Source organism: Vulpes lagopus, chromosome 18, assembly GCF_018345385.1.
Source record: "Vulpes lagopus strain Blue_001 chromosome 18, ASM1834538v1, whole genome shotgun sequence".
Lineage (NCBI taxonomy): Eukaryota > Metazoa > Chordata > Mammalia > Carnivora > Canidae > Vulpes > Vulpes lagopus.
The window spans coordinates 29,850,325-29,862,795 of record NC_054841.1 but is presented as its reverse complement, the minus strand read 5'-3'; the positions used below and the strand labels follow the sequence as shown (position 1 = coordinate 29,862,795).

Here is a 12,471-nt window from a genome sequence, read left to right as displayed (position 1 = left end):
AGGACAGGGATCCTCTGGAAACCCTTGAGCCCCTGACGCCCCAGCCCTGCGCATGTGTGCGCGCAGTGCTAACCTGGGGTCGACTAGGAGTCGGCCGGATGTTTGAAGGGAGGGTGCGCAGCTGATTAGCAGGGGGTGAAGAAAGAACAGCCAGGCACCCACGCCTGGGACATCTGGGGAAGCGAGCCGAGTACGCGGGAGGTTCTCAGGTCCCCGCAGAGTCCCGGGACCCAGCTGCCGCAGCGGAAGGCTTCGTTGGAGGCCGAAGCCGGCAGGGCGGGGCGGGGCGGACAAAAGCCCCGCCCCCGGGCGCGTCCGCGTGCGTGGCTGGGGGCGCCGCAGAGAGCTCCGCTCCATGATGCGGGGTCTGAGGACAGGGCGGAGCCGCGGCGTGCAAGCCCTCACCCTGGGGACCAGCGCTCCCGACCTCCCGCCCAGCTGCGTCGCAGCTTAAGGAGGGCGCGGCCCTGCGGCGGTGCGCCCACCCCCATCCCAGCGGGTCCCGACGCCCCCGTCCGCGCTCCAGGCGCGCGTCGGGCCCCACCCCCGCCTCCGACGTGCCCCCGCGCGCCGCGCCCCCCGCCCACCCGGTACGCCCCGCCGCCCCGCCGCCCCGCCGCCCCGCCCGGCCGCAGCGGGCCTGGAGCTGCCCGGCGGGCCTGAACGACCCTCGCAGCGGCAGCGTCCTCCTCCGCCATGGACGTGTACCCCCCGCAGCGGCTGGGGCTGCCTCGCGCTCGGTCCCTGGGCGGCCCCGGCCGCGGATCGCCCTCCGTCAGGTACGCGGGGCCGAGGCCACAGAGGGGCGGCCGGGCCGGGGGTTGCGGGCTGTTGGGGTCCGGCGACGCCTCCCGCCGCAGGGCGTGGTCCGACATGGCTTCCTTGCGGACGGTTTGCCCTGAACGGCTGCCTAAGGGACGTTTCCCCGGGAACTGCGCCCTGAGTAGCGGCTCCCACAATGGCTCCCCTGTAGACAGCTCCACAGCGACTCCGTGGAGACCCCCTACTATGACATCCTCATCCCCGTAGGTTTCTCCCAGGAAAGATTCCCGCATGGAGAACCTCTGCAGTGGGTTCTCTATGCGTAAATCCCTTCCCTCCCTCTTAGAATATTTCCCCCCAGAAACGGCTATCTGTGGAGAGCCCCCCTACAATAGCTGCCTTGGGTAGAAAACCCCCAAATGAGTTTCCCCAGAGACGTTTTACTTATAATACCTCACAGTAGGTCTCCTCTAGAGCCTTTCCCCTTGACAGCAGCATCCCTAAAGAGTGCCCCCCTCCCGCCCCTACATACAGACAGGCTGACAGCATCTTCCCTATTGCGTGTTCCCCCACCTCCCTGTGCCCCAGCCTGCATCGCGACGCTCCCTCATTCCACAATAGGAAGCTCAGGTTGGGGGGGGGGGGAGGCGCAGGAGAGACAACTAACTGGATGAATAGGATAAAGAGGCCCAGAACCCCCGAAACTGGCAAACCCCAATCCCCTGAGGAATTGGTGGACCCTGCGTTCTTGAGGCCAAAGACAGAGCCACTGGGTGCCTCGGTGCGGGGAGGGTCATAATGGGGAGGGTCCCCGCGCCTTTGGTTATAGGAAGACCCGTTTCCGATTTCTGCTCCCAGTGCCTTTGGGCCTGACCTTGATAGTCTGGGCATTGTTTGCGATGGAGCTGTTCTGGGGCCGCCAGCTGAGTGTGGAGGTTGGAATGAAGGAGCATTTGTGGCAGAGATTGTTGGGAGGGAAGAAAGGAGAGAGAGAGAGAGAGAGAGAGAGAAAAATGGGCTTTGGGGCTGCTAAACTGTCATTAAAACAGAAGAGGGTTTTTTGTTTTGTTTTGTTTTGCTTTTTCTCTATTTTAGCAACTTAGCAAAGCAGATATGTTGTTTCCTTGAAAGGAGGTTGTTAACTTACACGTTAAAATGGCTTTTCTTGTATCCTTGTTAGGGTACTTAAGGCGTTGTATTTTTAACTTTCTGCTTGCCAATCTGTTTTTTTGTTTTTGTTTTTAACAAGAACAAATTCATGGAGAGCAAGAACTAAATCTTAAAATCCTGTCTATTACTTCCTGACCTTCCTTCCTCCACCTCTGTTTGTTGAATGAATAAAGGTTGGGGGAGATAGGGCTATATACCCGTGGTTGTACTTGAGGGTCCTAATTTGCTTCTAATTTAGCAGATGACATTAACTCCTGCTCTGCTCTTCAGTGGAATTCCTTGTGTTCCAAGTGTTTAGCTGCCTATGGTAACCATCTCCAATCTGTCCTAACATTTCTGGCAGCCACTTTCACTGTTAGAAAATATTTGAACTTTGTACAGGGTAGAAACTGCACAAGATACTTCTTTTTTCTTTTTTTTTAAGTAGGCTCCATGCCCAATGTGAGGCTTGAGCTCAAGACCCTGAGATCTAGAATTACGTGCTCTACGGACTGAGCTAGCCAGGTGCCCCTGCACGGGATACTTTGGAATTTGGAGCAGCCATCCATTAAATCTAAGCTCTAGGTAGACTTGGGGTTCATCCCAGATCATTTTAAGCTTAAGAATCTTGAGTCTTTGAAACTTTTAGGAGAAAAACTTCCCAGTGAAATCCATCTCTAAAATAACTGCTGCCTTCTTTGTTCCTAGGAGCATGGCAGTACACAGCATTTTTTAAAATAGTGTTTTTATGTTAGATGAATGTTGGCTAACTTTATTAATCATAAACTCTGAATCTTAAAACAAGTGGTGTGAGTGAAACTTGTTGGTCTTCAGACAAGGGGTAGTGTAAGGAACCCCAAAGCTTGGCTGTTCTATATACCTTTGATAAAATAAATTGAGTAGAGGTTCTTCTTTACCCTACTTCTGTATAACTGAACATGCTTTTCTTACCCATTCAAGCCTTTTCCTGTCTTTGACATTGAATGGCAGGTATGGGCTCAGCACTTTCCTGTCACCCATATTTGGATTCTTTGCAGCACTCTGACTCCTGAGTGATGAAAGAGGCAGGCCTAACTGGTGAAGTTACATTCCTAAAGACCCATAGATAGTACTTTGCTAGTGTGTGGTTCCCTTCTAGCCATAGAGTTCATTTTTACAGATGAGGAATAGAGATCAGAAGTTAAAATGTTGCTTAGAACCAGAAGCTGCTTTTTTAGGATGTGGTAGTCATCAATGCTGCCCATCAGCTATTTTTGGTTTCCACTTCCTTGGCATGTGGTACAATTATACTTACTTCCCCCCTTGAAGCTGGGTATAGATTTCTGAGTTCCTTTTGGTTAGTGTCTTCAGGAATAATGTGTATTCCTTCACTTGAAGAGCTTCTAGTGTATAATTTGCCACTATCTTTCCCCCTGTTGTGATGACTATTGGTGCTCTAGGTGATGACTAATCCATCAGTCTGGGACTCAGAGCAAACTTCCAGGTGACCTATGTTTGACTTGTAGAACAAGTGGTAAACCTTCATTGTTTCAAGCCACTGAGATTTTGGAGTTGTTACCAAAAACTATCTTGGTTTGTACTAAGGAGCCAGTCGAAATAGCTGAAATATGCTTTCTTACTTCAAATTTTTTTTCTGCAGAGGGACCTGATCCTGCTCAGGACTTGTTTATCAGTTTAAAATGGTACTGTTCTGGGCAGCCCTGGTGGCCCAGCAGTTTAGCACCGCCTTCAGCCCAGGGTGTGATCCTGGAGACTGGGGATGGAGTCCCACATCAGGCTCCCTGCGTGGAGCCTGCTTCTCCCTCTGCCTGTGTCTCTCTCTCTCTCTGTGTCATGAATAAATAAATAAAAATCTTTAAAAAAAATAAGTTTTACTGTTCTTTATACAAATAATCCAATATCCACTTGTGCTAGGTGTTGTGAGACAAATAAAGCTGGCCACTGCTGTCAGAGAGCTCCTTTGTAAGTGGAAAGAGACAAAAACAGTACAAATCAAAATACAGAGTGTTGAGAAATAAGTACCAAGGTAAAAATAGGGGCTGAAGGAACAATAATGTAAGAAGGCATAGTTGGTTTTGAGCTCAACTGTTGGAAGAATGAAATTGCCATTTACTGATACTGTGAGCACTGGAATTAGAGCAGTTTTGTGGAGAAAATAGGGTTCAGGTTTGGCCTTACTCATTTTGAGTTACCTGACAGATATCTCTTTGGAGAGATTGAATAGACAGTTTGGATATATTAATCTGGAGTTCAGCAGAAAGATTGGGACTGGAAGTACTGTGCTGATGACTCCCACGTTTTTATTTAAATCTATGAGACTGGGTAGAGATCCTGGGAGTAAAGGTAGATGGAGACGACCAACATCCAAGCCCTGGGATATTCTGTCTTGGAAAGACAGTGTAGCAGTGGTTTCCAAATTCTGGTGGAAAGTGACTTCCTGCCTCAGAGGGGAGAAGAATCCAGGACAGTCATGGAAAGCCAAATAATAAGTACTATTGATGGGCTGGTGAGGACCAAGAAGAGAATATTAGATTTGGTAACATAGAGGTTATCGATGATCTTGACAAGAACAGGTTTGTTGCAGTAGGTTCAAGAGAAAATGGGAGACTTGAAGACAGTGGGTATAGTCAGTCAAAATGATGTTTCAAAGGTGTAGAGCAGAGCAATAGTGCTGGGGCTATAAGAGAGCAGAATAATAGGGCTGTGGCTATCAGAGAAAGCAGAGTAATAGGGCTCTCATTGGAAGGGTAGAGGTATTTGAGTTCTTTTTGTTTTTAGGTGGACAGACATTATAGCCCACCTAAAACATTTGAAGTTGATGGGAATGATGGAGTACAGAGGGAAAAATTAATGATTAAAAGAAGGGACAATTGCAGGGGTGAAGTCCTTGAGGTGTGAGGGAATGGCATCTAGGACATCAATGGATATGTTGGCCTCAGGCTAGATAAGTGCGTGGACTGTTCATCTGTGGTGAATATATAGACCCAAATGTTGGTGCGTTGGTAGCTTGATGGTGCGAGAAGGTAAAAATTATCTTCTGTTTACTTTTGCATTTGCAGATAAATAAGGCAGATCTTCAGCTAAAAATGAAGAATAGAGAAGGTGTTAGAAGTTTGCAAAGAAAGGTGTAAAATCATCCAGGAGAGTTGGGAAAAATGAGTTGAATAAGGAAATGTTTTAGGATTGCCAGGCAACTACAAGTGTCCATTTACTGTTTGTTGTCATAAATTTAAGGTGAGACCCAGTTAGAATGGTTGTATGCTTTTCCTTCAGCTATGTTGAGCTGTTTGGATGTGTACATTGTAGAAGGATGCTCAAGGAGGATAGAGAACATCATTGGAAGACAGGAGTAAAGGAACTGAGAGGTAAGGATAGTGGGAAGATTGTCTTAGTGCTTACTGAAATTATCATGAATGAAGATGGGAGTAGTAAAAGCAAAAGAGATAGTGACCAAGAAGCTAAAAATCTTTAGGGAATGTGGAGAACTGAGTAATGACCCAGAGGTTTGTAGCTATTTGTAACAAGAAGGACTAGTGGGTGTTATTTGATGGCATGAAGAAATGAGCCACATGAAATAAAGAAAAATAAAATAATTAAGTGATTGATTTTCTCAAAACCGTAGGGCATGAGTTTCCAGATCAAAAGGAATCTCCATGAAATTTTTGAGTGCTATAAAGTCAAAAGAAGGGACGCGTGGGTGGCTCAGCAGTTGAGCATTTGCCTTCAGCTCAGGGCATAATCCCAGGGTCCAGGATCGAGTCCCACATCCGGCTCCCTGCATGGAGCCTGCTTCTCCCTCTGCCTATGTCTCTGCCTCTGTCTCTCTGTGTCTCTCATGAATAAATAAATCTTTAAAAAAATAAAGTTAAAAGAATATCTACAAATTTCATAGATAGGGTCAGGAATCATGGGATTGTAGAAAGATTGGAAACTAGAAAATAGTGGAAAAGCAGTGCCTTCTGAAGGAAAATGGATTCCTTCCCAGAATTCAGCCATACTCTCAAGCAGGTGGGAGGGATGGATAAAGACGCTTCACACATGCAAATTCTCAAAGTTTGACCTTCCACTCACCCTTTATTAAGAAGCCACTGGAAGATGTTCTTTAGCAAAACAATCTGATTAAGGGTTTCCTGTGCTGGAGATCCTCTCTACCATCTACAGATGGAATTTCTTCCTTGCTAAGGGACTCATGAGGAAGGACTTTTCTTTGTTACCCCTGGAAATTACCAAACGCCTGGGACCATTTTTTATTGCCATTTCCCACATTGCTTGCCCTAGTACTTAGATCAATGTCTGGCACATAGACAGCATTCACTAAATATGAACTGCTGTTGTAAGCTATTATGAAATATTGCTTGCACTAATTATTTATTGAATGAATAGAGAATAGAGTTGAAGCTGTGGGCTATGTTGAATTTCATGAGTGTTCAGAGAATAATCATGGGAGCTAGATGGTGAGAAGTGGTTTACGACAGTGATGTTCTACAGAGAGCACTTCAGTAAAGCCTCACAAAGGCAAATTATCTCTTTGGGTGATATTTATTGGCCAGTGGCAAATACTCATGGTACTCTTTTGGGTTTACAGATTTACAGAAGTAATTATTGCTATTGTATAGATGGTCCCTGCCTTAAGAAAACTCAGAATGCAAAGCAAGACTATGACTTTGTATATCTGAAAATGCAAAGCTTTATCTCCAATATACTTGCTTAGATACTGGCCAGCGGGGCTTGGTGTGGTACCTATAGAAGTAAAGAGGGTTTGCTTAGTTAGGCTATTATGGTCTTATTTCTGGCCCAGAGGTAGAGGTCTGAGTATCTGCCTTTTCAGTTGTGTCTGGAATGACTGTGTGCTGAGATCTCTTAGTGAATATGGTGGCATTAATAGTTTATAGTATCTTGAAAGTATTTCATAGCTCTTGGGCTTTTCTGTGATATTCTCATTTTTAGAGAAGGGAGTGAATGAGTTGCAGATGTCCTTCAGAGTTACACAGCTTAAAATATTGTTGTTTTTGCAAGTTTTAAAAAATGAAAAGAAAAAGAGTTTGCAATGTGGGTATTTAAAACTTTTATTTGTGATTTTGCACCCCAGTTTGAGGAGAAGTCAGCTTATTTGGCATGCCTTTTGTTTTCAATTTCTTATTTTGAAATGATTTTAGATTTATAGATGAGTTGCAAATCGGGTATAGAGTGTTCCTATATAGCTTTTGTCCAGCTTACTCTAATATTAACATCTTAATATGTAACCATGCACATTTATCAAAATTAAGAAATTAATGCTGGTATTGTGCTTTAGTTTACTAAGTAAACTTTTGTTTACTTGGCTTTTAGAACTCTAGACTACTTGTTTCAATTTCCCCAGTTTTCCCACTAACGTCTTTTTTCTACTCTAAGATCCAATCAAGATCCCACATTGCATTAAGATTTGGCATTTATTTATTTATTTATTTATTTATTTATTTATTTATTTATTTTTTACTAAAATGGCATGCATTTAATAGAAAAATGAGGGAAAGTGATTGTGGATGCTTTCTGAATGAAGACCTGTGAAACTAACTTTATAAAGAGCAGATTGTGTTAGGAAGTCCTCAGAGAGGGATCCCTGGGTGGCGCAGCAGTTTGGCGCCTGCCTTTGGCCCAGGGCGCGATCCTGGAGACCCGGGATCGAATCCCACATCGGGCTCCCGGTGCATGGAGCCTGCTTCTCCCTCTGCCTGTGTCTCTGCCTCTCTCTCTCTCTGTGACTATCATAAATAAATAAAAAAAAAAAATTAAAAAAAAAAAGGAAGTCCTCAGAGAAAGCTGGAGAAAAGGAATAAAATGGAAAATAAGATGTTGTTACCCAGAATATCGTGAACAGACTTCCAGATAATATTTTCCATTTGTGGTAGATAACATTTTCTGAAGTTCTTGAATTTAGTTTAAGTGTCTTATAAACCCCAGTTCATGAAATATGTGTAGATTTGAATTGCAGGACATCAATTTTAACCATTTTAGATAAGATGGCCTATTGGTTAGGAACTACGTTTGGCAGCTGGTAAAAGATGCTTAACAGCAATGACTTAACTATGGGGTTTATTTTTTCTTGCACAAGGTGTCTGTCTAAGAGCAGGCTAGTTCTGGTATAAAGTCATCGTGGGGGAACCAGGCCTCTTCTGTGTGTTTTGGTTTTCTTAGCAAGTGGATTCCATTGCTTCATGGTCACAAAATGGTTGGAAGAACTCCAGCCTTAATGTCTGTCAGGCAAGTGGAAAGAGAAGGGACAGTTCTCCTAGTTAAAAGTCAGTTCTTTGCCTTCAGAGTTTCCCCAGAAGCTTCCACATGATGGCTTCTGCATGTCTCATTGGTTAGCTCTAGAGGCATAGAAACTGGGCCATCGCTGCCCCAAATAAAATTGGGGTACTGTGAGTGAAAAAGAAGGGGAGAATGGATACAGATTAGGTAACTGATTGTCTCTCCTACAAGGAGGTAATAATGTGGAATGAAAGGTATTGTTTAGGATTACTAATAGCTCTGGTGAATTACATGAAAGTGCTGGGAGAAAATTAAAGTCATCAAGTATTTAATGATGCCAATGTATTTCTCATTCATATCCTGTGTGTGTATGTATGTGTCCTTTCAGTTTGAGTCACTTATGGTCAGTGGTTCACCATGTTTTAATGTTGGCTTTGTTTTTTCCATTGCAAGTTATTGCTCCAGCAAAGATATTGATGGGAAAATGACATATATTACCTTGCTACACATCCTGCCTTTTTCTTTTTGCCTTTCTTCCAAGTTCTAGTTTTCTTTTTGGTCGGGGGGCAGAGGTTGTCTTTTTCTTTTTAAGATTTTAGTGTTAAGTGATCTACACCCAACATGGGGCTTGAATTTACAACCCTGAGATCAGGAGTCACGTGTTCCCCCTGACTGAGCAGCCAGACACCCCTCAAGTCTCTGGTTTTGCAAGGGGGATAAATAATTGCCACTTTAAATCAGGGCCAAGTTTCTTAAACACTAATAGTCCTACAGTAGCTCCTTTTAATCAGTACTTGAAGTCCAAATTAATGCTGATAAGGCTTGTTTGTATTACTCTTGCAGTTGATTTTTCCCTCAGAATTTTATTATGAAAATGTTCATAAATGCAGAAAATTTGAAAGAATTATTCAGTGGCATTCATGTCTATCTATACTTAGAGTCTACATTTTTAATGTATTTGCAGTATTTGCCTTATATATCCATTTCTCTATCCATCGATCCATCCTATATTTTAATGCTTCTTTTTTTTTTTAAGATTTTATTTATTCATAGAAACACAGAGAGAATGAGAGGCAGAGTCACAAGCAGAGGGAGAAGCAGGCTCCATGCAGAGAGCCTGACGTGGGACTCGATCCAGGGTCTCCAGGATCACACCCTGGGCTGCAGGCAGCGCTAAACTGCTGCACCACCGGGGCTGCCCTATTTTAATGCTTCTTAAAGTAAGTTATAGATATTAGTATGCTTCAACCCGAAATGTTTTCTGGGATTGATTTTGTATTAAGAAGAATGCTTTCTGTTGTAAGTAACAGAAACCTAACTCAAAGGTTTTAAGTTAAAAGGTTGTATTTATTGCCTTGTGTGGCTGGAAGGAATAATAGGGAGATAGATTGCCTATAGGAAGAGGTGAGAAAACTAGGGCCTCAAGAACTGGAATCAAAACTCTTCTACCAGAATAGTTGCCTCTCTACATACAGCCCCAAATCCACGTTCTTCCTGCATTATGACCCTAGAGGCCATTTCTCTTCCAGGTCTAAAATTGGAGTCCTAGTTTCCCTGCCTTGCTCCTGGGTAAGTCACAATTAGAAACTGTGGCCAAGAAGGAGCACTGTGTTTGTTAGCAGGGGAGATAGAAGTAGAAAGCATGCTGAGTTAAGTACATACTTCAGAAAAACTTCCCACTTGTTTTCTTAGGCTGGCATAATCCTGGTACTTGACAAGGAGAACGACAACTGCAAAACTTCTAAATAAAACAATAGTATATTGAATCTAGAAGTATGGTAAAAACAATTTTATACACAAGTTGAATTTGTCCCAGAAATGCAAGAGTTGTTCGTCATTAGGAAATTTGTTGGACGCCTGGGTGGCTCAGTGGTTGAGCATCTGCCTTTGGCTCAGGGTGTGATCCCAGAGTCCCGGGATCGAGTCCCACATCAGGATCCTTGTATGGAGCCTGTTTCTCCCTCTGTCTGCGTCTTTGCCTCTCTCTCTGTGCCTCTCATGAATAAATAAATAAAATCTTAAAAAAGGAAATTTGTCAATGAAATTAAGACTAGTAGATGCCCCACCTCCCAAAATCTACTTAATAACTAATATTCATTCTTGATTTAAGCCAACTAACATAGTAAGGTTTCATTTTTTTTTTTTTTTAATTTTTATTTATCTATGATAGTCACAGAGAGAGAGAGAGAGGCAGAGACACAGGCAGAGGGAGAAGCAGGCTCCATGCACCGGGAGCCCAACGTGGGATTCGATCCCGGGTCTCCAGGATCGCGCCCTGGGCCAAAGGCAGGCGCCAAACCGCTGCGCCACCCAGGGATCCCCATAGTAAGGTTTCAGCCAATATAATAAGATAAGCAAAATAAGGAACACCTGGGTGGCTCAGTCAGTTAAATATCTGACTCTTGATATCAGCCCAAGTCTTGATTCAGGGTTGTGAGTTTAAGCCCCCACATTGGTGGAGCCTACTTTAAAAAAAGACAGTAAGCAAAAGAAATAATCATCTACTGCCTGTATTGTTGCAGTAGGCTCTTAACTGGTCTCTTAGGTTCAACTCTTGTTCCCCCCACCCCCAACCCGCATGGTCTCTTTCCAATACAGTAAATAAAGTGATTTTACGAAAATATAAGTCCTCTCATATAAATCATCCCTCTTTTCAAAACACTTCAAAAAAAGTCTCAAATCATGAGTTCTGACATGATTTGATATGACATGACAAGACTCTAATCTGATTTCCACCCTTTTTTTCCCCCTTCATATCCTATTACTACTGTCTTCCTCACTTTGCTGCAAACACACAGGTCTCAGGAACATTCCGGCTTTGGGACCTTTCACTTACTATGCAGCTTGCTCTCTAGTTTCCTTCAGGTCTTTATGCAAATGTCCTCTCAGTAAAGCCTTTTCTAATCTTTCTCTTTAAAATGGCAACCCACTCTCCTATGTATTTTTCCTATTTATTTGTGTTTCTCCCTCACTCATTTCCCAATTAGAATGTAAGTTCCAGGAGCTCCTGGGTGTCTCAGTTAAGCGTCTAACTCTTGATATCAGCTCAGCGCAGGTCTTGATCCCAGAGTCATGAGTTCGAGCCCCATGCAAGAAAAAGAAAATGTAAGTCCTGAAAAATAAATAAACGAATGCATGAATGAATGAATGAATGAATGAATAGATGTGAATGCTGATATTTTAATCCCAAGGGTTTTTGCCCTTTTATTCATTGCTAAGTCCCCCCACCCGGCTCTTGGACAGCCAATGCCTAATACACAGTAGGTGCTCAATAAAAACATGATGAATTAATGTATAAATAAAAATAAAAAACTTGACAGAAGGCCATAAAATAGGAGAGGACTGAAAGGAGAGATAAATCATGTTCCTGAGTGAGGAGTTCAGTGCTATCCAGATTAAGTATGATCACAATACAGAATCTCAATGGGAATTTTTCTGGAACTTGACAAATTAATTTTATAATTCATCTCGAAAACAAAATGTTCAGGGGTGCCTGGATGGCTTAGATGGTTAAGTGTCTGCCTTCAGCTTAGGTCATGATCTCCGGGTTGTGGGATCCAGCAACATAGGGCTCCCTGCTCAGTGGGGAGTCTGCTTCTCCCTCTCCCTCTGCCCCTCTCCTCTGTGAGTGCTCATTCTCCCTCTCTAATTAATAAAGTATTAAAAAAAAAAAAAAAAAAAAGAGGGCAGCCCCGGTGGCTCAGCAGTTTAGCGCCACCTTCAGCCCAGGGCCGGATCCTGGAGACCCAGTATCGAGTCCTATATCAGGCTCCCTGTGTGGAGCCTGCTTCTCCCTCTGCCTGTGTCTCTCTGCCTCTCATGAATAAATAAACAAAATCTTAAAAAAAAAAAAAAAAAAAGAAAATGTTCAATAAAAGCCATGCATGATCTTTGAAACTGATATAACTCGCCCTATCAGATAAAATAATTCACTTATTACAAAATTCAAGTAATAACTTTATTTTTTTAAATATACGATATGTGAGAAATTAGATAAATAGGTCAAATAAGAACCAAAAATAGGGATCCCTCTTGATATAATAATGTAGCATATGCTAAAAGTGGCATTCAAATCAGAGGATTAAAAGGATCAACATGTGGTTTTGGGACAATCATATTTTGGAGAAAAATACTGTTATATTGGGGTGCCTGAGTGGCTGAGTTAAGCATCTGCCTTCAGCTCAGGTCATGATCTCAGTCAGGGTCCTGGGATGCAGCAGTGTCAGCTTCTGGCTCCCTGCTCAGTAGGGAGTCTGCTTCTCCCTCCCCCCAGCTTGTGCTTTCTCTCTCTCTCTCAAATAATTAATTATATAAAATAATATAGCTATA

General features: G+C 43.4%; 1 protein-coding gene across 2 annotated transcripts in view; it reads left to right on the top strand.

Annotated features, from left to right (window-relative positions):
• The first annotated feature begins 205 nt into the window (after nucleotides 1–205).
• DNAAF9 (dynein axonemal assembly factor 9) overlaps nucleotides 206–12,471 on the top strand; it is a 155,646-nt gene continuing 143,380 nt past the window's right edge. Inside the window, exon 1 of one of the 2 annotated variants that reach the window (XM_041732306.1) lies at nucleotides 206–779. In XM_041732306.1, coding sequence (XP_041588240.1) covers nucleotides 697–779 — 83 coding nt within the window. In that variant the 5' untranslated portion in view covers nucleotides 206–696. The remainder of the gene's footprint in view (nucleotides 780–12,471) is intronic. The other variant, XM_041732304.1, reaches the window with a different exon arrangement.